The 26540-nt window shown below is 34.0% G+C and overlaps 1 protein-coding gene across 9 annotated transcripts in view; it reads right to left on the reverse strand.

The window, feature by feature from the left end:
• DGKB (diacylglycerol kinase beta) overlaps positions 1 to 26540 on the reverse strand; it is a 389837-nt gene that overhangs the window by 201718 nt on the left and 161579 nt on the right. For 7 of the 9 annotated variants that reach the window (XM_074536770.1, XM_026798569.2, XM_005480832.4 and 4 more), the window contains 4 exons: positions 22330 to 22428; positions 14891 to 14923; positions 11119 to 11235; positions 6570 to 6643 (listed from right to left, as the gene is read on the reverse strand). In XM_074536770.1, the coding sequence (XP_074392871.1) occupies positions 6570 to 6643; positions 11119 to 11235; positions 14891 to 14923; positions 22330 to 22428 (323 nt within the window). The remainder of the gene's footprint in view (positions 1 to 6569; positions 6644 to 11118; positions 11236 to 14890; positions 14924 to 22329; positions 22429 to 26540) is intronic. The other 2 variants (XM_014273985.3, XM_005480834.4) reach the window with 1 other exon arrangement.

Here is a 26540-nt window from a genome sequence, read left to right on the forward strand (position 1 = left end):
GACTGGAAAACATTCTGATAAAGAAAACCTGTGTTCGACTACATTTCCTCAGGATTACATTTGAATGAGAAGAAAATGAAAAAGATTTGAAGCACTGTTTTACTAAATTACACTTATTTTTAAATTACCTGAATAATAGGAAGCAATTTTTTGATACAGCATGACAAGCATTGCCCTGTCCCTCATGGGACCCCATTTGCTGTCCTAACCTGAGCAATTATTTCTTCTAAAGTGTAAATTTAGAAATTTGAGTTTACTTGCCCTAAAAGTGTGACAGAGATCTTCATTACAAACATTAGAAATGTAATTTCCTAAATTGACTGGAATGCAGTAGTGATTCTTTTCTCACACAGAACCAAGAAAGCACAAAAAAGAGTTGGAGCTCACAATAAATAAATATACACCTGAGGATGTATGGCAATAGTTTAAATTACAAACTCGTTTCTTTATTTTAATTTTAATGTTTCTGTCCTTAAGCTAATTAATATTTTAATGTTTTTAAGAAAGCATTTATTTTTCATTGAAATATTGCTTCTTTTCTTTATAATCTCTTAAATGAAATAGAAACATAATAAGACCTGAATTCTAGGTTAAAATGTCCACGTTTTCAAATACAGCACAATAAAACTATCTAGACACAATCTATGTGCACATTCAGGGATTTTTTTCTTTTTTTTTTTCTCAATAGAAATGCATAATTTATCAGGGTAGCTGGAAAGTAAGTTTGTAAAAAATACTGAATACAAACAAATTCATAATTATCTGTATAACTGCCCAATTGGAGTATTTTCTTAACTTCTCAATTATTTAGTGATGTCAGTTTCATCAAGCATTTTATTCAAGCACACCCACACAATATATTCCTGCTGCTATTCCTGACAGAAAAAGTCGGTATGAAATGACTAGTTTCATTCCACAAGTATGCACACATCATTAATGGCTCTGATGATGATCAAATTAGACATTTGACAATGGATTTACAACACAATATACATATTCCCATTTCACAAATGTAAAAAGGAGTTTTCTATTTAGTATGTGTGATTTGCTTCTCAGAGATGTGTAGAATTTTATCTATCAAAGGTGATGCTAATTTCATTTGTCTAGCTGACCATAAGAAGTTAATGAACAGTATTTTTATGAAGTCCCAAAGGTCTAAGAGTTTTTTTTCTAAAATTTGGTGCTACAAAACGGACTAGCCATTACCTACACTCATAGTGCTGTTCTCAGGTAACAGTGAAATGCTGGAAAAGCCTTCTTAATTGAAAGGAGGTCTGGTTTTTCTGCTTAGAACCCAGAAGTCCAACTGCAATAATGAAGAGATTATGCTGAATTGTACTTGACTCAGTGCATACCATTCATGGCTACAGGTTGAACATCAATACCTGCTAATCACTCCATGACTCACTGCAAATGACACATCAAGCTTTAAGTTATTAAACACATTTATGTATTCTAGTCTAAAATTCATAAATTGATGGCTCATTTCTATTCACACATTCTCAAAAAAAAATTAGAAACTGTTTATAAATGTTTCCCTCACACAGACCTAACAGGGTGACAGAGGGAAGCCAAAGAAAAGGGACAGTAACTCAGCCTTCCAGTTTTACATCTACAGTACCAAAGAGTGACACTGACTTGGCTCTGAATGCCTTGCTTCCACATGTGGGGAAGGAACTGGATGTGGTTTCCTTGTGACTGGAGATTTGTGCTGACAAGGCCATGAGGTGGTGTGGTGGGAAATGCCCCAAAAGATATTTTTGTGATGAAATGCAATTTCATGAACGAAGCCAGTTTATGAAATTACCACTTGTCAACAAACAGCTGTGCTTCAGTAACTACTTTTGGGGTTATTCTGTGATCTGGAAACTAAAAAGGTTCAATTTAAAACAGAAATCCACAAAGTTTCTTCATTGTAATTTTTCTTTATATTTCAATCATGCCCATGATCTCATATGAACCTCAAAATGCTTGCTATAATAACCGAGGGAGAAAATTATCTCAGGAGTGGCCAAAGGAGCTGGCATCATCTTTAATCAGCTCAGCTGCTGAAGAAAATACTTTTGAGTGCACCTTTAGCTGAGTTAGATTAAGCTGTCTTCTGGAGAAGAGAGAAAATAAATGGCCAAAACTATCTGGCAATTCAAAAGTGGCAATAAAGTTGACTACACTGTGGAAAAAAAGCTGGCCATGGCCAAAAAAAATGCCTTCTGCCACAACTGGGGATACACCTTCAGTTCTCCAGGGGCTATTAAAGATGTGGTTAATATGGGCTTCATTTAACCCTGATGTCAGACAAGGAAGAAGCCAAGGACTCCTCTCCAAAATAATAAAAAAAAGTGCTAGTTATCCTTTCTTCCAGACATACTGTACTTGAAAAAGAACATTTGAAACTGCTTCAAAATTTTGTCTCAATGCTAAATGAAAGCTCAGAAAATCAGATTAGTCGTAGGGGAGGAGGGAAGAACTACTATGAACCCAAGTCATTTGAAAACAGCAAAGGTTAAAAATATCATCAACCTGTATTGCACAGACACTGACCGTGGAGTCAGCAGGAAACGTGCGTGTACGGAAGCTGATCTCCAGTGCATCCAACAGCACATTTGTCAAGGAAACAATTGTGTAAACTCACCCTCTGGTCAGGCAAATAAACTGGAAAATGGGGAAGTGGAAATCAAAGTAATGAGTATGGCAAAACAACAGCATGATTTAGAAGGACTCTTATGTGAGAAACATTACCCTTAACAACAGCCTACAGAAGCACTACATGCTTGTATATTCTTTCTGTTGAAAGAAACTATTTTGTGAATGGTGTACTACATACATACATTTTATTCACAGATTATTGAAAATTGTTGCCTTGATTAGTCAGATCATAAATGCAGACATTCCAAACCGATAGCCCTAGAATGAAAGGGATGTTCAACTTTTTTTTTTAGATGAAATTAACTGTACCTGCCCATTTCCTGCACAACCCCTGAAAATGTGTTATGGTGTGATATAGCCTGAGAAATTAACTTGCCTGGGTTTGATAAACTCCTATTCATTCTCATGCTAAGTTAAAATCGATTTCTAGTATAGGAAAGCCTTAAATTAATCAACTTTAATTCTATTTTTCTACTTTCTCCTTAATAAAAATTGACTTCTATTTTTATTCTATTATAAACATATGTATTGTCTATTAAAAAATAATTCAATTCCAAATAACAGCAAATACACTGGAGTGTCACATCATGGGCCATTATTAACCTCCTAATTGAGAAGAAAATATAATGGGGCTACTGTCATAATTCTTTATTTTGCAATTATATCTGAAAGTCATAGGACTGGTCCTTAAAACAGAAACCAATTCAGAAAGAATATATTTATCACTACACATTCTGAGAAACTGAATTTCTAACATAATGAAAGTTTCAAAATGTATTGATAAGATATAGTTGCAGAGTTTTTTGTGTTCTGAATTTTTTTTGTGTTCTGAATGCACTTTCTCTACATATCTGTTTGTTTCCCGCCACCCCTCTGTTTGAACATTTAAAAACTAAAACTAAACAACCAAACATCTTTCACCTTTAAGTGACCCTCAGTTTTGCATTTGAGAGATTTGAGAAAAATTACAAAATCGAAGAGGAAAGGACCATGTACTATTGGGGGTGTGCATTTATTCAACTGTTTTTCAGCTGTATGCATAAACTCTCCCCAAGAATAACACAAGAAAATGGGCTGGGTTACCATATAGTAAGGCATGAAATCTTGTATGGGGAACTGTGGGAATGCAGGAGACTTGACAATCTGCAATAATCTTTCCATGTTCAATGAAAGTCAATTAGAAATCTTGTCTTCATTCACTGTGACCTCTCAAATACAGAGAATCCCAAGTAAAGACTGAGACATAATTTTTAGTAGAAGATTTTCTTAATCTGAATGAATCAAGATAATGAAATTCTGTTCTACCAAAATGAAGGTTGTGGGTTTGCTTTGCCCCTTTTTTTTTTTCCCTCACTGCTGGGGAAAACCTTCCTTTTGTTACAGGTATCCTCTAGTTCCACCCTCTCAGCACCTGACCAGATTAAAAAGTTGCAATAATCAAAAATCCTGACTTGAATGCCATTTACTTTAAAGTTGGACTCGATGATCCTTGTGGGTCCCTTCCAAATGTGATGAAATCTGTCAATAACCACAACCTTGTATTTTGCAAAGTAATTTATGTCTTCAAATGTCCTGTGATTTTACTTTCCACAAAATATAATTTTACTGCCACAAAATTGGAGGGTAGGGAATATATGGCAATTTCTTTCTGGTTACTGACTGTAAAGCAGACAGATAAAACCCAGGAAAACAAAAAAAATTCAAAAATATTTCTCCTGAGAATGTTTTCATCACTTAGATTGAATATTCAAACTAATAGGCACTTTTAGCATCTTAGAAGTATTTTATACTTCTGCTTCTGGCATTGATATGAAACACTGACACCTCAAAAATGGACTGCAAACCTCTTCTCAACAAATAGTCCATATGTGGACTTTCTTCAACCTTTTCGAATCTGGCTTTAGATCTAATTGTGAGATATTATCTCCTAATGGTGAATGACCTGAGACATGTTTATATGACTAGGCAGTTGACCTTTTGATGCGATTCTCTTGAAAGAGATATATTTATTGAGTGCAGCCTTGACACATTAGTATGTAATTTAACATTTTGTGTACCTATGGTATCAAAGCCAATCTAAGAGGTTCTTACAATTCACTATACTCAGCTGCTGGTGCTTGCCCTCATGCTATACACTTTATTGTGTAATGACACTTGTGGATAATGGTGCTAGTGAATGAAGTGTGCATAGGGCATCCATTTTTAAAATTCACATAATTCCTGTGATCTGTTTGGCCCCAGTAACAGTTTCATTGACATAAACTGAGAAGTGTTAGACTGTAATACATGAAGGGGAATAGGAGCTTGAGATGGGGATCAGATTTTAAACATGCGTTTACCCTGGAGAATATCTAACATTAAATGACATCCCTGCTGCATTAAGCCCATTCAAATAGTAACACTTGAGACCAATTATGAGCTGGGAACTGAAAGCTGTGAAACAGCATTTCATTAAATTGTTTCTAGGCTATAACTAACTGTGTAAGTGTAGCTCTCTAACCTGCCTCTCACCTACATAATTGCAGACTGGATCACTCATCTACTCACTTCATATTGGTATTGTAAAAAGTCAAACTGAGTGCTAGTGCAAATTACCTTCCACCAGACCCCTGACTGCACAGCAGACCAGAGCTGCCTCACACAAAAACTCAGGATGGCTCACACTGGTTTGTTCACATTGGAAAGGCATGTTTTTGAAACTGCTTAGAACTAATCTTTTACATCATTAACTGCCTTTGACACATCTAGCTGACATCTAGGCATATCAGTCCAGGGATTACATAATCAGCTCTCAAGTAATAGCCAGTTCTCTCAAAGGCCTTCAAACACAGTTTTGGTTAATGCTCCTTAGCTTTAAGAATTACCCTAACAACTACTCTGCAGGATTTTGTCCCCTCTGACAGCTTACTTTTAGGGGCACAGGAAGACGTGATCTAAGGGAGACAGGGTGGAGAAGGCAGGGAAAGCTGACCCATTAGAGTTTGCTTGCTGGGTTCCAGGCTTTAGAGTCACACTGCATCCCTCCTTTTTTTTTGCTTCACATCACCCATATCACCAATATCCACAGTTATCACCTTCAGCTGGATCCTGGACCAAAAGACCATAATCTTCTTGAAGACATGAAGTTACAGCACTGCCATGGTGAACTAGGCTATAAAAATTTAGGGATTTATGGGATGGTCAAAAATGACCACACTGTTAGCACATGGAATCCTGAAACATGCTCTGAAAAGTCTGTTTAGTAGGCAACTAATTCAGCATTCCTGCCTGAGTAAGAGGAGAATGCTCCTCACTACTTTATCAGGCCTCTGATACATTAACACTTAAACTAATAAACTCAGACATTTTAATTTAAATCAATGTAATTACTGACATATGTAAAATTAATATGTCTTTAAATTGTGTGATTGGACTCTAATAATTCAACTGGATTTTTAGAATGCTTCCTATTTACAGAAATCAAAAGGTTTCTTTGAAGGAAATCTTATGAAGAAGCTTGAGAGCCTCTACTACTAAGTCTATAGAAAGCAAATCATACATTAAAAAATGGAATACTGCTTCTAATTTAGACTACTGACCTGCCTGTATAATCATTACACAGATTAAAAGAACACTGTTAGCACTTTAAAGTTTTAATACAAGATATGGCAACTCACATCTTCATGCAAATCACACAAACTCATGCACTGAATATAGCTACTTTTTTTGATTGGAAACAATACTATCCTATAGAACTAACTCTTCCTTTTAACTGGAGAATTTATAGGTACAGAGATATAGGATGTTCAACTGTGAGGAATAACAACATAAAATGTTGGATTTTTTCCACATAGACAAACTTCTAAAATTAATTTTAAAACATTTCAAAGACCAGAATCAAGAAAGAAAGAAGAAAAAAAAAAGAAAAAGAAAAAAACCCTTACCTTTCTCCTTGTTTCCCACCACTTTTAGGATTGACAAAAACTAAAAGTGGATGAGTGCCTGGAACTGGAGTGATCTAAAAGAAGGGAATAACACAGCCACTCATTAATGCTGTGTGTTGCATTCATTTTTTCCTATAGTAGACAGAAAACAAAAAGCTTAATGCAAACTCTATGTTATGCTATGTAATCCAGCTGGAAGCAATACCAAAATTTGCAATAATCCTCACTTCATTAATTTGCCAGAAATTGCAAGTGACTTCTTTTTTAATGCTGTCTGTTTAACAGCTGTGTTGCCATTTTAACCAATAATGCCACTGAGATATTGAGGTATATACACACATAACCTATCTCTCTATATATAGATATATATTTGTTGGTGTATATAGATATACATACATCCATCAGTAGAGAAGAAAATTTTAAGTGTAAATAATGCATTAATTACTCTGACAGTAATTTCCTTTAAAAAAGGAAAAGAAAAAAAGGTTAATCTGTATTTTGGAGTGAGAAATGACACTATATTATATACTATGAAGGTCAACTATAGCTATAGTGGAAAATTGAACTTAACAGATTTTTTTTTTAAATTATGGCAATGAATATCTACAATATGTGATATATTATGAAATCACACACTTTTTAAAACGTGGCAACCATAACATTAAGGAATTCCTTTAAACAGCTGAGAAAGCAGAAAAACTTAAGAAGGTAGAGGAGAAACTGTAAGGAAGAAAGGCAAGTCTGACTAAAAGAATGCTGATGAGAAGCAAGGAAACAATGACTTCTAAGAAGGAAACAATGACTTCTAGCATTATTTTGTTTTACATTCTTTTGTGTATGGAAAGTTTTACACATTCATGTTAATATTTAGCTTTACAAATTAACACCATCCTTCTAAGTAATAGGGTTAGTCTGTATTTTCAAATACTCTTAGATGTGTGTGTTCATTGCCTTTACTCCAAAGACTTGAACATAAAAAAATTACATCAGATGATCTCTAATACAGGTCTTAATCAATGAAGCTGGACTATTCATCTTTAGAAGCATCATTTTAGACATATATATTCCAAAATGTTTGAAAGTATATTTAAAGTTCAAAGTCAACATCTCCAAAGTCATACACTAACAACTTGAGAGATGAAGCTTGGACCATCTGCATTTCAAAATGATGCATTGAAAGTCCTTGCTTGAAGTCCTTATTCATAATTCCTGAAATAAAAAAATTTGAAAATTTCATAAAGTGTAATTTAAGGCAGAACCTGAGAAACATCATAGCTAAGGAGTTTTACAGACATACTAGAGATATAGGCATATAATCCTACAAGGCATCTAAAAGCACTTTTCTTTTAGTAGGAAATGTTAGGCAGTAGTGTGTCAACTCTAATCATGATTTCAAAAAAAAAAAGAATCAAATCTGTTCCAATACATACAAAAATAATGGAAAAGTCCACAAATTCGGTGGTATTAAGCTGATCATGAAACCAACTCAGTATCACCTGGCACAGTAAAGTGCTGTGTGTTGAAACATACATCAAATTGCAGAATACAGTGAAGTTTGTCATATATTTAATTTTTACCTACTGTTTTAATCGATTTGAGTTATTTAGCCAATTCCCATGGTGTTTATTCCGGTGAACTAAGTGTAAACCAATGGTGCCCATTGTGACAGAGATGGAATACCTACTGAAATCCCTTAGGACGCAGGTTAATTAATGAGACTCATCCTAAGGTTATACATGATCTATTACTTCCTCTAATTAGAAATAATAATCCTGATCATTATGCTGGTTAGCTAGAAAGAAGCAAGATGAATGTGCTTAACTATGATTAATTGTCTTTAAGTTGTGCAGACCTCCACTGCCACTAAGTTATCTGCTCCCTCTGTCTGATGGAAGGAAGGTTTGGGCTTGATCTTTTTCTCAACAAAAGCTAAGTGATGGAACTTTCTATTTTAAACCTTTTCTTTCAAGACTCAATGAGATTATTTCAAGTAGAAGTGTTTGGCTCATCAAAAAAAAAAAAAATCTAATAACTAGTCTGTATCCCACTTGGTTCCAAAATAAATTTTAATTAAATTTTTACAGCTTTTCCAAATTACTTTTCCAGATAACATACGGCATTTTTATATAATGAAATGCAACTAAAGATTTAGACTAAATTAGTGAACATTTTCAAGCCCTAATCTAGCATGACTTAAAGGCAATCTTCATGATGGTATAGTACAAGTAACTTAAAGTAAAAAGAAAAACCAAAAATAAAAAAGTGGTGGTGAACTTATATATAGTTTCTCCTATATTGAAAATAGAGGTCTAACAGCAGTAGTATCAAGATCTTTGCTTTTTTAAATTGTATCTTTAATCATAAACAAATGCAATTAATAATTAATACTGATTAAGTTCTCTGAAATAAAACCCTTGCTCACTGAAGATTTTGTTAAAATGAGACCATGCCAGCAGAATCAGAGTATTAGAAACAGAGTAGCTTGCCAGATATGGGAGAATTAGAGTAGTATACTTTGATCAGATACAGAATGTTTTCTCCAGACCATCTTTGGGCAAAATACTAACATTAATTGCCAGTTACATTTATTGCATCTTACATATTTGTGAGAAGAGCTGGAAAATTATACAATCTCTGAGGAAAAAAAGCCCTAAAATTCTCATTAATCCCATCCTTTCAGTAGGATGGCCCTAAAGGTCCACTCAGGCTTCACAATGATTACATTCACAAGAGGTTATCATTTTTAATGCCAATCAAAAATTAAATATTTTATGCTAAGATGGATTCCTGCCACTCAAAACCAATTAAATCCATCTGTGAAAAACAAAGACCACAATATAATCAGCAAATTAGGGCCATAACTGCAGAATTATTTCTAATGTTATCACCATGGTACCATGTCATGGACTACATTACAAATGTGTCATTACAGAACACCAAGCACGTCAAAAAACACCTCAAATCTATTCAATAATAATGCTATCATCTTTGTCCCCACTCTCTTTTTCTCAATCTCTAGCAGTCATAAAGAAAAGCAAGGATGAAATGAAGGCTTTTGACTCATGTTGGAAAGACAAGAGAGAACACAAGTTTTGGAACACACTAAAAAAGGGGAAATCTTATGACCTGAAAGCAGAACATACAATAATTTAAAGTTTTGTGTTGAAGAGCCAATGGTGCTAAAAGCTGCTGTTTTGAGTAGACCAAGCATTATATCCTTGGCAGTATCACATGAGTGGGAAATAGAGACAAAAAGTAGCAGAAAATAAACTATGAGCATAAGTAATCTAATGCTCAGAGTAAACACAAAATTCATAATGATACACGGTGCTGCAACCAAAAGGAGATGCCAAAGATGCTCCTCTAGAATACTTTGTCTCACTGGAATTGCAAAGTTAGAAAATACTGTGTGTTTTCTTTAGCACAAACTTATTCATCACACTGTGACTGATTAGACAGAACTTGAGCTTTCTTTCAATTAAGACTCCAGCATTTCTTGCTTCATGTTTTGTCACAGATGATCTGGACAGCAATGAAGCCTGTTGAAAATGATAAGTACAGGAAGAGATTCTTGAAAGCAAAGGATAATGACTGCTCTAATATCAACTATACCATCAATGGAGCATCCAAGTAACTGGATAGGTTTTAGGTTTTTCAGGTTTTGTTTGGATTTTTTTCCCTTCTTTGGTATAACAAAAACGTTTGACTAATCTAAAACACAAAAAAATACAATAAACCTCCCTATCCTGACACAACAAGATGAAATAATTATGAGGCATAAAGTAATTGATAAATGGTAATGGAATCTTTTTACTGAAGCCCAACTGCAACATATCAAAAGACAGAGAGAACACATAACTATGCATATTAAATGATTATCACATTGTTATCATGATGATAATTTAACTCCTGAGGACATAAACCAGCATATGGACATTGATTTCACTCAAAACTACTCATATCTCAAGGGAAACAAGTCAGCAGTTCAGGTGTGCCTATAAGTTACCACCCTTAAATAACAGTAGCTCATCACACACATGAGTTTTTCTTTCAACCAGAAAAACTTCCATTTTTATTATAGATATTGCTAGTAATGAAAATTGATTCTCACCACTGTTAATGTTGATATGCCAAATACCCTACTTAGAAAAACCTGGATAAATAACATCCTTGAAGTTTACTCCATCCATTAATTAACAGGTCCAAATTAGAACAGTTAACAATTATCAGGACAGACTTAGATTAATAATGTAAATTTACACAACATTGCATTATGTGTAAGCAGATACCAAAATAAACTATTCACCCCATGACAGAAGTGTTTTAGAGCTAGTCTTCCCTCCCCCTTATTGTCTTAGGAAATCCTAACAGTCACATGAAAAGCAGATGAGTATCACCGGATTCCTGAACCAATGGAAGAATTTACCTATTGACTTTTAGTCATATAAAAGTGAAATATTAGAAGAGTGAATGCATATTTCACTTTAAACATATTTCACTCTTCATACCTAAAATTATCTGCTTAATATTAAAATAACAATAATCACACCTGAAGGCCTTGTCCATCTACGGTGACAGAATTTGCTCTTTGCATTTTGTTCCGTTCTCCCAGTTTGTTCATTTGCTGGGTGCAGCTCTTTTCTTTTTTCACTGTTGATTGTCTTTCCTTGAAAAGACAAAAAGGAACATTTTAACACATTATATAATGCTATACAACTGTAACTCACACTGTACCTCCACAAAGTTGTTTTTTTGACTAGCAAATAATGTCAGATTCTGCTTTAATGAAAATGAGATCTCAATCAAGTTAATACACAATGTCTGGCCACTTCACATAACATCTATCTATGTGCCTGGACATTCCATAATGACTCGGCAATAGATGGATGAAAAGTGCGCAGTCACAACACAAATTAATGCAATGATGTGAAAAGATAATCTGACATTACCAGGGTGCCATTCTGAAACTTAAAAGCCAATCATCCAATATACTTGATTGTTTAATAAGCATATTGATAAGAGATCAGTAATTTTTCAAAATTTTATGCTGACTGCTAGCAAAGATTGGATGCTTTAGAGTGCTTTACCACTTAGGCAAAATATACCCATTCTAAATAAACCATGATCAATTAGCTGAGTAGCTTTTTACAAAACATATTTTCTATCACAAGGAAACCAGAATCTACATCAGATTCTAAGCTGTTGGCAACTTTTGATGCTGATACACAGCACAGTGAGATGGTTATTTGAAAGAGAAAAACTCAGTCTTATGTTGTTGCAATTGTATTTTCAACTGTTATCAGGCCATTTCAGATAACTCTGCATGGAAAAAAGTATTCTCATTTTTTGTATCTCATTTATTCTATTTATGAACTGCACTCAGCATGTCCTTTTGGGTTGTCTAAAAAATGCACCATAAATTAAGACAGAAGATATTTATCAAACAGAATCAGTGTCTCCAATCCCAACTGCACCCCAGCCGCTTTCCACACTTCACAAGTACAAGGAGGCTTTAAACTAGCTGTGGGAATGGGCTGGCAAAGCTGCTGCACTAGAAAAGGAGCATGAAGGACATTGCTGCACCCCCTGCAACTCCATCCAGTAACAGTTCATTAAATGTTACCATTTACATTTCATACCAGGCCAAACCCATCTCTGTGCTACCTCCCACAAAGCCTTAGGGATCGTAGTAGCAATTAATCCATGAAACCCTTTCAGGAGCAGTTTTTACTGCTAAGAAGCACTGACACAGATTCTGTCAGGAAGGGACTAACTCCCAGCTTAATACAGTGCCTTCTAACACAAATGTGGACCCTGTTTTTATATCATCTTCAGTTTCTTTAAGTGAGACTGACAGGGTCTCAGTCCAGATCTGATGCAAAGAGTGGTCCAGGTCATCCTAGGCTATTCTGGGGAAGCCAAGTGCTTGGGGGAACTGTGACAGTCTTATACACACATTTTGTATAAAAGAATGGAAAAACCTATGCCCCTGGGGGGAAAAAAAAAAAAAAAAACACCAAAAACAAAGTACACAAAACCAAGCAAAACAAAACCAGGGGAATCTACATTCTTATCTGCATGCAGTGAGATTCTAAGAGGTTAGTTAACAGAGCTCTTGGATGCTTTGAGTAATTTGGCTCGTGCAAGACTAGATCGAAGACACCAGACTGCAGTATCACTGCTTTAAGAGAAACCAGTAGAAGCAATTAGAGCTATTCACCTCCTCCCTAACCCTACAAACAAAAACACTCTATGTATCACTGCCTAAGAAATCACCAGCTCTGCACTTACTTATTTGATTATTTATTCAGAAAGTAGAACCAGGATGAGACACTCAAAGAAAATAAAATTTTTGAACTAACAGAAAACATTTTGTACAATGGATTGGTTAGTTCCAAAAACAGCAAGTAAGACACTTCCATATGAAGGAAGCTTCACACTTCATTACAAATTTCTTAAGTTGCTCTGAGGTTTTAAACAACTTTGTGAATAATTATCCTTAAAAGTCACTACTTCTTATAAAAAGAAAGCATACCCTCTTAAATAGTGGCCAAATCTGACTCATGAATACTGCAACATCTTCAAAAAACAAATCATATGTCAGCAAAGGAGAGAAAAAGCTAGTAAAAACTGTAATTTCTAACAAAAATCAGAGACAGAGAGAAAATTTGAAAAGGTCCAGGAAAATCTTGAGCTAAAGGACAGATTTGTGACAATTCAAAGAAAAAATTAAGCAAAAGTAACAGACTCAGCACACTGAGTTTGCACATTTACAGAGGTAAAAAGAAAAAATGTTCAGAAGAGGCCTACTTATAAAGTGTGGCACTAAAAATCTTCTTGAATATATCATGCTACTATTTAGAGGAAAAGTATTTACTCATTGCTGAGACCCATGCCCAAACCCAATGTTACTAATGACTCAAGTAAAATGCAGTAAGGATTACCCAGAGCAAAGTTTTGGATATTGGGGTGATACAAATAGCAGCATGATACAAATGGCAGTAAATAACCTCAGCTGGCATCAGTCCTATGACTGCGGCATTACCATTCCTTCTCCAGTTTATATTTCCAACCCCATAAGTAAAACCATTGCTTGATTCACAAAGACAATACAAGATAAGGTCATGTATCTCAGGTAACATAAAGGAAAAAAGAATATTCATGATACAGAAGTGCCTAGAGTGTTAATATGATCAAAGATGGATACCTGGCCTTATTAACATTGAAACTCTGCTTTCTTCTTTGATGATTTTTGAAGAAAGTACAAATGAAGTATTTCATATCACCCATCTTATATGATACCACAATACATGTCACCATGTCTATCAACAGTGCTCTGTAAAGCCTTTCTAAAGAAGCTGACAAGATATTCTAGATTTCCTAAAGTTACAGATCCTATAATTTTTAGATATATGTCCTACTAGTGAGAATTTGACTTAGTTTGTATGACATAATGTAATGAATTGCATAATAATTCTAATGAATGAATCTGTTAATGGAACACAAAAAAAATTACCACTTCTTTTTTTGTAAATATTCTTGTGCAGACCCTTTCTTTTATATATGAAATACCAGTTGTGCCTGACCTAAAGTATCTTTGTTTTGGGAACTAAAACATTACTAAGATATCAGAGAGTGTCAAGAAGCAAACAATTTAAAGCAGATAAAAACAGAAGAAGGTAAGAACAGATAACAGCCTAAAATTTCTAATGTTTAGAAAAATTTCACATGCATTGAAAAAATGCTTTTATAAAAGGCAAAAATTTGCCTTTCAGAAATATGTCTGTAACAGTTGTGGTATTTTTAATATCTTGCTAAAAAAAGCATACAAAATGATGAATGTATTGGTGAACCATTTTGTTTAGTGAACATGCATGAGGTTGACAGAGATACTGAATACAGCAATTGTACATTTTGATGGCTTAAAGAATCAAAGTATTTGGAAGGCATGTGCCAGAGCACATACCTTCCAAAACAGAATTTACCACAACAATTCTTTCCACCCATTTTTTTTGCACTTCTCATGCCTTACTTTCCCCCTTGAAGTCCTACTTTGAAGTCAATATTCATTAGCTGGAGCATCTACCATTGAGGCCAGCTCCAGCGAGATCACTGCCAGATAAGAACTATTCAATTACATCTATTTCATATTCCAAATAAGAGAACAACTGACAAATAAGACAGGAATTTCCAAATAATAACGCAGAATATCCTCTCTAGATTTTTATTTTCAGCCCCAAAATGCACTTCATAGCAGAAAGAATGTACAATATCATGAACTGTTAGTACTCGAGCACTCGTGGACGCCTCCTGCTACGCACCTCAGGGAGCAAACCTCCTAAAGTGGGAAGCGTCTGTTGGAAAAAGAGAATGTTAGGCTGCAGCACCAAACAGCTGGCATGGCAAAGGGCATGGATAGGGTGTGCACAAGGAATGCTACCTTGCAGAATTACACTTAACAACAACACATGCACGATACTTTGTTACACTTTTGTACAAGTGGACTTGATGGATGCTCTGGCTGTCGTATTACATAATTTACACTCTAGAAAGTATATGTGAGATCATTTTGGCATCAGCTAACAATCTTAGAAAACCTGTGAACTTCATTCTTTTGATAGCAAAAGAGATATTTGATAGCTGGAGGGCTATTTTGATTTTATCTTCAAAGTCTTTGAATTCTAATCCAAATCAAAGAATCTTGTTTAAAAAGTCTTTTTCTAATTGTATTGCTACAATTAACAAGCTGTAAGTCATTATTCCTCAAAAGTTGCTTATACTCTTTCTTTATATAGAGGTCAAATCTTTTCCTTTACACAAAACACTCACATTTAGAAATATCATACTCTATTATAGCTGTTAGAGTGGAAACAAATGAATAGTTACTAAAGAGCTGCCTCTTTATATTTTAATTGCTGACATGGAATCCAGGGCAAATACAGCAACAACTGCTTTTTCTCACCTTGCCTAACTACAAATATATTTTCTCTGGATTATTTCCTACACAAGATTATTTCAATCAATGTATTTCATAACATGAAACAACAACTTACTTATACATTACATAGGATTGCAAATTCATTAATGAATGCTCAATTATTACACAGTTAGACAGCTTAAAACCTGAGATTACTTCTGTATGATAATTTCTTCTTTTATCATATATATTTTGAAATGAAACATATAACCTATTTGGTCATGGAGTTGTATAATGAGAGAAGTATATTTTTAGGTTACTATGCAGAAAATAAAATAGCTTAAAAAAGTTTAAAAAATCTTATTCTAGACCTCCAAATCTTCATAGAGAATCAGATGAAATGCATGCAATACCTCAAATGTTTGCGAGATGAAATTTAAATATGTGACTTGAATATCAAACTGGTGCTTTGGGCTTCTTTACAAGGAACTTGAAGGAAGGGTGCTCCATGATTCCTTGGAGTTATTTTGTTTAATGACACAGGAATCTTTAAGGACATAGTAGTATTAGGTACTCCTAGACTGTAATTTTGCAAACCTATATGGCATTCAAGACCCTACTTACAAAACTCCCATTTCAGGAAAATTCTGTCCATAATTATACAATGACCAAAGAAAATTAAGATTCAAAAATCCTGAAAACTAAAAAAAAAAACGAACACATCACCACTATGCCAAAACCACAGGGTAGTATCTGTAGTATCTATTAGATATCACATCCAAGTAACGGTGATTCAGATGACCTAAAACATTTTGATAATTTATTTTATAAATTATCCACATTTCCAGCTCTGAGTGCATGCTAATCAAAAGAGCCTATATTAGAACACCACATCATGCTGTCTTGAAAGCTCATAGAGCTGTATCACAATATCCAGCTCTAAATCCCTAGACAGAAGCTAAAAGTCATCTTGTGGACAGGATTATTAACCAATTCTCAGCAAAAATACCGTCCAGTGAGCTGCACATGCCCATACTATAGAGGCTTCTAATTAATTTAAGAGCTGTCTTAAGAAAAGCATTTGCAGCTCAGGAAAAAATCACATCACACCATTGAGAAGGAAGCATTTTGTCACCCATTATACTGGTAGCCAAAATACCTGCAACAAGACAAGGCTGGAATGGAGAATACGTGTTTAAGAATAACTTCTAAAACTGCTTATTGCTCCTTCTTCTGAACAAGGAATAACTATGTGGTAACTTACATACTTTGTGCTCCTTTTTCAGTTTGTCTAAGTAAAAAGGTAAAGAATTACACACCAAAACACAATCAAATCTCTCATTTAGCTCGTGGGCCTTGGTTAATTCAGTTTTCTGTAGACAACTTGCCTTACATCTTGTACCCATTCAATACACACATCAATATATGGCCCAAGATCTTCCGCTGGATTTGCAACTCCAGATTGGGCTACAGCAGCTGATTATATACACTGTCCAAGAAAGTGTTGGAAAACAATGTTGAAAATAAAATCATATTAAACTCCGGGGGTACAGGATATAAGGAATAAACTTAGAAATAGACAGTAGTGATGAGCTGGGGGCAGGCAACTAGATATAACTTACAATGATTGAATGACTGCCATTTCAGTTTATCAGCATCTTATTATTTCAACATTGAACTGTGTTTGTTGAACAGCTAATTAGTTAGGAAGATACATTTTCCTCCAGGGCAATTATTAATTTCCTTCTGACTTCAAAGAAATGAAAAAGCTCTTAGCGTAGATAAGGACACCATTATATTTCAAGTCTGATTTAGATTCTCAGAGAACTGAAGCTGCAATATGAAACACAATAGAGAAGCAAAAAAAGTAGTTTGTTTTGTTTTTTAAATCTCTTTCAGTTGCTATGTCATTACTTAATATTCAACAACCAGATCTAAATTCAACTTCCCCCCCCAAGCATATATATTCAAATAGCTACTTTTCTGTAGTATCTTTGTTCAGAAACTCAGGATAAGGCTAGTACTCAACTTCAAAGGATTGAGTTGCTCATAAAATGCTTACACACTGCACTGACTTTCTGTGCTCCATGTTGAGCTTCGATTCAATTGAGCTAAAACTGATCTCTACCATTATAAAAACAGAAGAATCATTTCAGGATTAATAACTGGAAAGGGGATTAAGAAAGCTCATTCTTCAACCAGGCACTGCTAATTCCCTTTCTCTCTACAACTCCGCTTTCCTACATGAATAACGTCTACATACCTCACAGGAAAATAGCATTTGTAAAACACATTACCAGACATGGAAAAAATATCTATTGAACTATTTTGCAATTATAGCCAATAGCTATTCTATGTGGTCTAAATACTAATAGTGAAATAAAATTCTTAAACAGTATTTTTAATTTTAATTCTGTATTACTTTTTGTCAGAATGTCAATATACCTGCCATATTTACACAAAAGTTTGAAAGTATAGGTCATAATGCATATTGAGTAAGTTAAATAAAGCACATTTCCTATCTCAAATATGTGTAATCTGCTGTGTATAGTTCTGCATACCTAAATAGAACTTAAAAAAAAAGATTTCTGAACATTCATGGTTTTGTATAACAAAATACCAAAGGAATCAGATATATGTTTTCTCCCTCCAACTGCACAGTCATCTATGTTTTAAAATAAGAGGTCAAGTGAATTTGACTTATGAGGGTATTTTATATTTGTGTATATAAAGAGATGCACACTATGATGTATAAAAAGTCTATGCATCTTATATATACCAATTTAGGTCTGAATATATAGTCCATATTTACATCAATTGTATTTACACTTAGATGACTTTGTCCTAAAACATCTTCACTACCCAAACAAAAGTCAAATTCATTCACAAGACAAAAGAAACAAAATGGAAATAGTTTCAAACTTTTTATCATGATGACCCATTTTTCACAGAATGCAAAACAATGAAGTTGGATATCAAAACACAAAGAAATGAACCCTGTTTTATTTTTCTTTTCATTCTTTACATTCAATATTATACCATAGCCTCCACCTTTGAAATAAACTGATTACTGTGGAGACAGTGATATTTGTCATATAATAATGCTCACATTTCAAGCAGGGTATCTTATGCTTTTCAATTTATTCCTTAATTTTATTTTAATTCCACAATTAAATGTTTTAATTAAAATTTAAAAAAAATAATGCTAGAAATTAAGTGAAAAAAATTCATTGAAAAACTCACATACACAACAGGAGAATCAAAACCAAGATGCATTATGAAATTAATACACATTTTTATTTATTAAATAGTAATCTTTTATTGCTTGGTTTGTCACCATCCAGGGCTGTATCTGTTTTGGTGGGAAATTGAAAATCTAATTACTTTTCAGACATAAATAAAAATTAGAAGATCCTATATGTTCATCAGTAAATGGGGCAAAGTAAAGGCAGGCATGAAATAAAGACAGAACATATGCTAGCATTTTTCCCTTTCTGCCTTATAAAAGGAAAGGGTGAGGAAAACTGTCTCATAAGCAGAGACCAATCTTGCTTTCTCCACTACTCACTCATCTCATTGCAATACCCAGTTTTAAACCTGGTTATGATCTAATTCTGTACTCCTGGTAGGCTAGGATTCAATTGAGTTAAAGATTTTTAAACTCACTGCCAGTCAACCTTATCATGAACTTTCATTATGTGCATGTAATTAATTGGGTCCAATGAACAATATCAGTACTGAGTTATAGACTTTTTCCCCCCACCATATAATTAGAATATAATTACCCACAGGATATCAGAATGATGCAAAACCTTTCCTCTAAATGTGCCCTCATTAGGAAACAAGTCTCAATGTACATTTATTCAATCAGTATGAATTAATTAAAATGTTACTGAAATAAAAAGGAGTAACATTAAAGCATATCTGACATCTATTAAAAGACTATCACTTGAGATCTGCACACCGTTTATAACAAAACTCATTTAACTTGAATAAAAAACTTCACCCTACAACAAGCCTGATATACAGTAAACAGAAAAGTAAAAAGAACCGAAGTTCACAAACTACATTTTATTATAACACTTAAAATTGATGCAGTGAGATATGAAAAATCTCTACAAGACACTGAATCTAAACAGATGTGATGTTTTTATGATGTACACAGTGTCAACTACTGAGGTTCTCCATCGTTTTTTTCAGCTGACAATGTAGCTTATCATATTTAAGAATAACATTTGGAAAGCTCTATTTTTGTGCAGTTTGTAAGATGGGAGGACCTTTATTTAACTTAGATCAGCCATCTAAATTTCACATGACAAGGCATTTTGGTTCTCTCTCCAGCCACTAAGAGTCACTCAGCTGAGATCATTTTGGTAGCACTGGTATAATATATGGTGCTGTGAAATGCAATGTGTGAAAAAGTCCTTTAACTGTGTAGAAATTGTTGAGGCTGGACTCCACAAGAACTGAAGAAATGAGACATGAGACATGCTGGATAAGAAAGGAAAAAAAATATGAATGCCCCTGCCTCTGCAAAAGAGAAAAGATGAGAAGGGATTTAGCCTGTACCCTTGAAGAAAAACTTAGGAGAAGGCATCTTGTTCTGAGATTATTTCTGCAGTTTTCTGAAAGAAATCTTCCAAAGTTAGAGGTGGAAAGGAGGGCCAACATTTTTAGGAGATCAAAGATACAAGATTTTTCATCTTGCTGTTTTCCTTTTATCCTATGGGAGAAGAAAATATATTCTTCTCTGACACCTCAAAATACTCAAGGATACGTCTGGTACAGGCAGCATTATGGTTATCTGCTTTTATTTACCTTCCACATACACACAGCATTGCAAGAATATTAATGCTCAGCTGATCATTGAAATCAAATGTGTGACCTGGGTGAAGGACCCTTCCATGTATGTCAGAACACACAATTTTTATTAACAGACACACTTGCATGGTTAGACGGCTTTCACAAGAATCTATTTGCTGGTTTTGCTGTCCTTATTGAGAATGCTGGTCTCACATGCACTGAAGTATTATGTTTCTCAAAAGGAATCCCCATAACAGGAAATGGGAGACACTAATTAAAAAATTGCAAACACAAATCATATGTACACTATTACCAATCACTTTCAGAAGAAATTACTATTAGCTAGGTCAGTGAGGTAGTATTTTGTAACGTAAGTAAACTCAGGACTTTAATGCATTTTTGAAAGAAACTACTAGATGAAAAACTATACTATAAAATTATAAAGTCTCCCTTAAATCACAGCAAAATATATTTTTCATTCCAAACAATATAAATTGTGCTGAAATACATGTCTTGTGTTGCACTTGTCAGTAACATGATTCCAAAACAGGAAACCATATTTACTTCTGCTTATGCCTTGAAAATTTGGAGATAAAACAAACCTATTGAAGAGTGATTTGACTCTAGAGTGGTTCTACATATCCTCTACACAACTTCACTAAACTCCAATTGTGGCATGAAAATCTTAATTCCTCTATTCCTCTTCCTCTCCTGAAAAGAAAATGTAGTTATGCCAATATAACTGAAGATAAAATTTCATGCTGAAGGTTCATTCTGTTAATATGAAGGGCAAATGATAAATAACATCAATTTGAAAACAATAGTCCAATAACAGAACCATAATTTCCAGATGCAAACTTTTAAACTATGACCTCAAATCCTGAAAATCAAATAAGGTAATATAAAATATAATCATCCAACAAACTTAAAATAATATTTTATAACTATCAATCAGAACTTGTCCAGATAATACAAAAATGCCATAGAGACAAACTAAAAAGCCACTTTTGTGATTTAAAAATTTATTTTAAATATTTCATAAATATTAAAGGCAGGTTTCCATTGGATTCTTTCATTGAGAGCAACAGAATAGTTCCACTTTACACAGGTAGAGGGCCAAAGTCTAACATCTTTAGCTTAACAGATTTATAAACAAAACAGCCAAAAGGATTAATTAGAAAACAAGTAATTTACAATAGACACAAATATTAATCCAAATGATCAGCAACTGGTTTAAGATTAGGATGTATATTTTCTTTTTTGCCTCCCTTCAATAAATTACACTTTTCTGAGTTCAAGCATTTATTACACTTATTAGAAATATATTTAAAGAGGACCACTCATCTGTTCTCTTATGAATATGATGATGCTATGACTTTCATCAGCATAAAATATCCAATTTAATATGTGAAAACATAAGTTAATTCTCAAGCTCTTTTTTTTAATGATAAAATGGTCAGCTCTTTTCTATACAACCTACACACAGCATGCATTTTTATTTTCATTGAATTGAGTTATTGTTTTTGTGGACAGAGAAATTTACTGTCCACGACTGCAGAATAAAATATACTATAATGTTGATGCATAGCTTACTGCAAGACCAGTGCCATCATTCTAGGTAACCTCCGGCTTAGATCAGAGACCTCAGCATTGCAGATATACAATATGCATCCCAAGCAAAAACTGCCCATAAGAATAACTTCATTATTCTGGGAAGTTGGATCTATAAAAGATGTAAAATGTAGAAGTGTTCTGCCTATACAGTTTCTGGTAAGTACAGTCTGAATAAGTGATAAAACCTGAGTCAGCTTCAGTTATAATATGCCCTACTGAAGGTTCATTCTCACTTGAAGGGAAATGCAATATGTAGAGGGTAAAACACACTTATGCCTATAAACCCATCAGCCAGGATTTCTTTCACATTGTGTTTAAGGTTCACACAGTCCTGTGAACTTAAATAACTGGCAGGCAGTCCCAGCAGCATTTTATCGTTGCATTTGAGAGAGGATTATATCTGAAATTAACATACAAACAACTCACCAATACTACTGGGCAGATTGACGTGGGTGGCAAAATATGGTCCTTCAAAGGTCCACAGTCACATTCAGGTTTCAGGTGTGAAGCACACTTGTTATGTAACTATATGAAGACAGAAAATGAAGATTCAACTTAGACATTTTTTTATTAGCATCAGAAAATGGGCATTTTAGAGGGGATGAGTTTGATTAACCTAATTGTTACTGAAGTTCTGGAAAGAAAACAAAACACTGCAGTAGAAAGCTCCCTAGGATGGACAAAACTAACATATTTGTATTAAAGTGAAGAATGATGGATTAAAGTATTTTTCAGTTTGGAAATTCCATGTGTGGATCAGCACACAAAATAAGAACATTGCACAGCAATACATTAACAGCAGCATACTGTTACTGGTCACCAAAAGCTTCATTTCAGGAGAGAGCTTCTTGCATTGAGCCAGGAACTTCTGTTCTACTACTAGTGAGTAATTCAAGGCAGCTTTTGGCAATATTGGTGTAACTCTGCTTTCTTCCTGAAGCTGATAGCCACTACGGATTCAAATAAAAGAGAAGAACACAGGAATATCCTACATTAAACTTCACTGAGTAAATTTTGGTCTTGATTGAATCAGCTTTCAGGCTTCCATTGACTGCTGAAGAACTGGAACTACTCTACTTTTTGTAATTCATGCTTAGAATTCATCCAGTTTTCTTGAAAGCAATGACAATAGCTCTACTCTGAAAACATCAAAAGAATATCCTCAGGTCTGCTGACAGGAAGAGCATTGGCTGACTTCCATTTTGTTACAGAGGCTGAATGGACAAATGTGCATATAACAGGAACATAAAACGTTAACAAGTAATGATAAACGATGAAATATTTTGCACCAGCAATCAAGAGTTCCTGCTCATAATTTAGAATTTAACTCAATTCAAATTACTCTAAATATTCAGGCACACAGTACAAAGGCACAGTTGTGTGCTTGGATCATGCAAAGCATTCACATTTAACTAGTATATTTCACCATATCATTAGAGATAAAATAAAATTAATATTGTAAAATTTCGTGAACATTTACTCTTTCTGGACTTGATGATCATAAAGGTCTTTTCCAACCTAAATTATCCGTATTTTTATCTATGTATAGATTCAATAAAATGCATTAAGGCATCCAGATAGCATCCATTTCCCTTAGAGATGGACATTTTTGAAAAGGTGTATATTTACAGTAAAGAAAAATAATCAGGCTAATAAATATCAGGAGTTGTGAGGTAAAAAATGTTACTAACAAGTGATTTATCGAGTATAACAGGTAGCATACAGTATTAGTTCAACAAGTTGAAAAGCTGTTACAAAACCTGTAGCTCAATGCCTGCATCTCTAAATCACATTTTTTCAATGACTGACTCATTTTCCTTTAAATGGTTTAACTCATATGAACTCTATCAAAATTGCAATAATATTGTACCAACTGCTGATATATAAAAACTTTATTGGTAATATGGTCTTCATAAAATTATCTGGTACAGTTAATTTTGACATGACATTCTGAATTTTGAACTGAACAGCACCTAATATTAGTCTTGTCCATATTCATTTACAATGTAAAGTTACCTTTTTAGGCAGTTACTTAGCAACAGAAAATAAAAGTCTAAGGAGTTTTGATTTACTCTGAGTATTCAAGCCTTATTGTGAGGGTATTTTGGTAGCCCTGTAATCTAAATCATTTGTCATGCTAATTCTCTGCCTCAGTGGTAAGGCTACTTGTACCATAATTAATGCACACCAGGCCATGTTACATCAAATAAAAGTATCTTCACACATTCAGTGGTAATTAGCAGCTTTGCTACTCAGTGGCATGCAAACTTATCTAGGAAAAAATAGCTTAATCTTCTTATTAGTCTCTGCTGATCTCTGACAACAGAATTGGCACACAGCAAATAATAAAAGGCAGAAGACGCGTAGCTTTAATGAAAATAACACTTTGACACAAATAAACAAAATAATATGCATGTATCTCAAAAAAAAATATTTTAGCGTGTTTCATATACATTTCCCCAAAACGCCCTTATCCTACACCTATCTCTTGTAGAATATTATCTCACCCACAAACCTGCAAAGCAGGAAGAAGTGTATTTGCTGGAGAGAAGATGAGGGGGAAAAAAAAATCTACATTACCATGGTGGAGAACTGCAAATTATATGGAAGAAGGATCATGGATTTGGCTGAGAAGTCAGTATAACAAGGCTCCTTAGTGAAAAACATCTCTAAATTTTGGGACTTAAGTTATTTGACTCAGAAGTGACCTTATTAAGGTGTGAGGATAGATATATTAAAAAAGCATGAAAGAGGCTCAGAATTAACTCCATAATAAAGAGCATCCCCTTCAATTATAAGCTGTGAATGTGCAGTACTAGGAGTTGAAAAACACATGAAGGATGTAATCACAATGATATAACCTCAGAATATCCATTCAAAAATCACACATGTGTTAGAAATTCAAAACACTTTTTCTGTAATAAAGGTATTACTATTAGAAAATGAAGCTATTGCAATAGAATAAATCAAGTGAAGAGAACTGCAAGTGAAAAGGAGTTTGAAGTATAATTTGCAGTATTTAAAAATATTCATTCTTCACTCGTGTCTAATTCACATCTGAATCTATAAAAAGAAATAAAATATTTCTAAATTTATTTGAAAATAAAAAATTGCTTTTAAAAAAGGCCTTTAAATTACTGATGGAAATAAACTGAAAAATTGCAAACCTTAGTGCCAATATTTTTAACTTCAACTGTCAAAAAAGCACGCACCCATTTTTAACTGGAACCCTGACAGTTACTTAGGCATTTAAATAAGCACACAGGCACCCAAGACATTTTCAAAAGAATTCAGCATTTTCCTTTAGAGTGATTTCAATCATAAATAATTCCTCAGTACTTCTTCAGTGAGTAACAGATCTTACGAAAATCCTTTGAATCTTGATGTACAACTTCGAGGAGTGAAAAACCTTTACAAATCTGGTCCAGATCCACATGAACTGATGGGAAAATAATTTCTACTGAGGAAAGATGGAATCTGCAACTTCCTTTGACTTTAGATGTCAACATATGTTACATAATATATATTTCTTGAATTATACAGACATATTATACAGGTATACACACTTGTACATCTACAGCAGAACACCCTTATTTTTCTTGCTAAACACATATACCATTGTCTAAGTTTAATTATCTACATGCAAAACATTTTGGATTGGTTGCTTTACTCTTTACATAAATTATCCAAATTTTGACAGCAATCTGGACTACATATTTGCTTTCTTCTAAAATATTGTTTTTAAGTAATCATAACAGCTTATCACTGAAAGCATCCTGGATCTGTTTTCTTTGATGATGTTTCATATTTTGTATTCTTGTGTTAAGAAAATATGTCATGAAACATCCAAACTTTTACGTTTAAAACAAACATTCACTAATGTCTCAGCCTCATATTATTATTTAAAGCACTGAACAAATAACTGCTGTTCCATAACAATAATAATAATGATATCAGCAAAACCAGCAAATACACGCGAAGAAGGCTGAAATCTCTCCCCATTTAGATTTAAATCTTGCCCTGGCTAGAAACAGAAATACTGGCATTGTTCCTTCTACCATGAAGATCTCACTTATAAGAGCAGTGTTCCCTGAATGTCATTAGTTCCAGTTACTGGTTCCTGCTGAATAAGGAGTGCACAAAAGTTGTATATATTTGACTTGGTGCACAGATTAGTATATTATCAACTTGTCTCTGCTATTATTCCCAGACACTTGGAATCACTGTATCCTACTAGATGTCCTCAAATTCATTTGCCCGTCAGTACATCACCAGTTAGACCTAGTGTCACAGTGACCTTGATTTTTCCTGGTACTGAAAACTTTCTTAATCTTTCTGCAGTGAAGATTGGGAATTCTGCTCTTTAGTGGCACACATTATTTTCATATGGATATTGTCATGAAGCAAATTTGCTTCATGATATACTGAAGTAAGCATTTCATTACATGAAATAAGCATAATTACTGGCTACAATTAAGAAGTCCTAAGAATACTCTGCATACCATTCCTTAAACACACACCAGTCACTGCTGATGACTAAACTGAATGATACATTCCAGATTAGGAGGCTACAGAAAGACATTCAATGATTTTTATCTCTCAAACCTGTGTGAAAGGTTTTACTGTAGTATACTCAC

Source organism: Zonotrichia albicollis, chromosome 1 (genome assembly GCF_047830755.1).
Source record: "Zonotrichia albicollis isolate bZonAlb1 chromosome 1, bZonAlb1.hap1, whole genome shotgun sequence".
Lineage (NCBI taxonomy): Eukaryota > Metazoa > Chordata > Aves > Passeriformes > Passerellidae > Zonotrichia > Zonotrichia albicollis.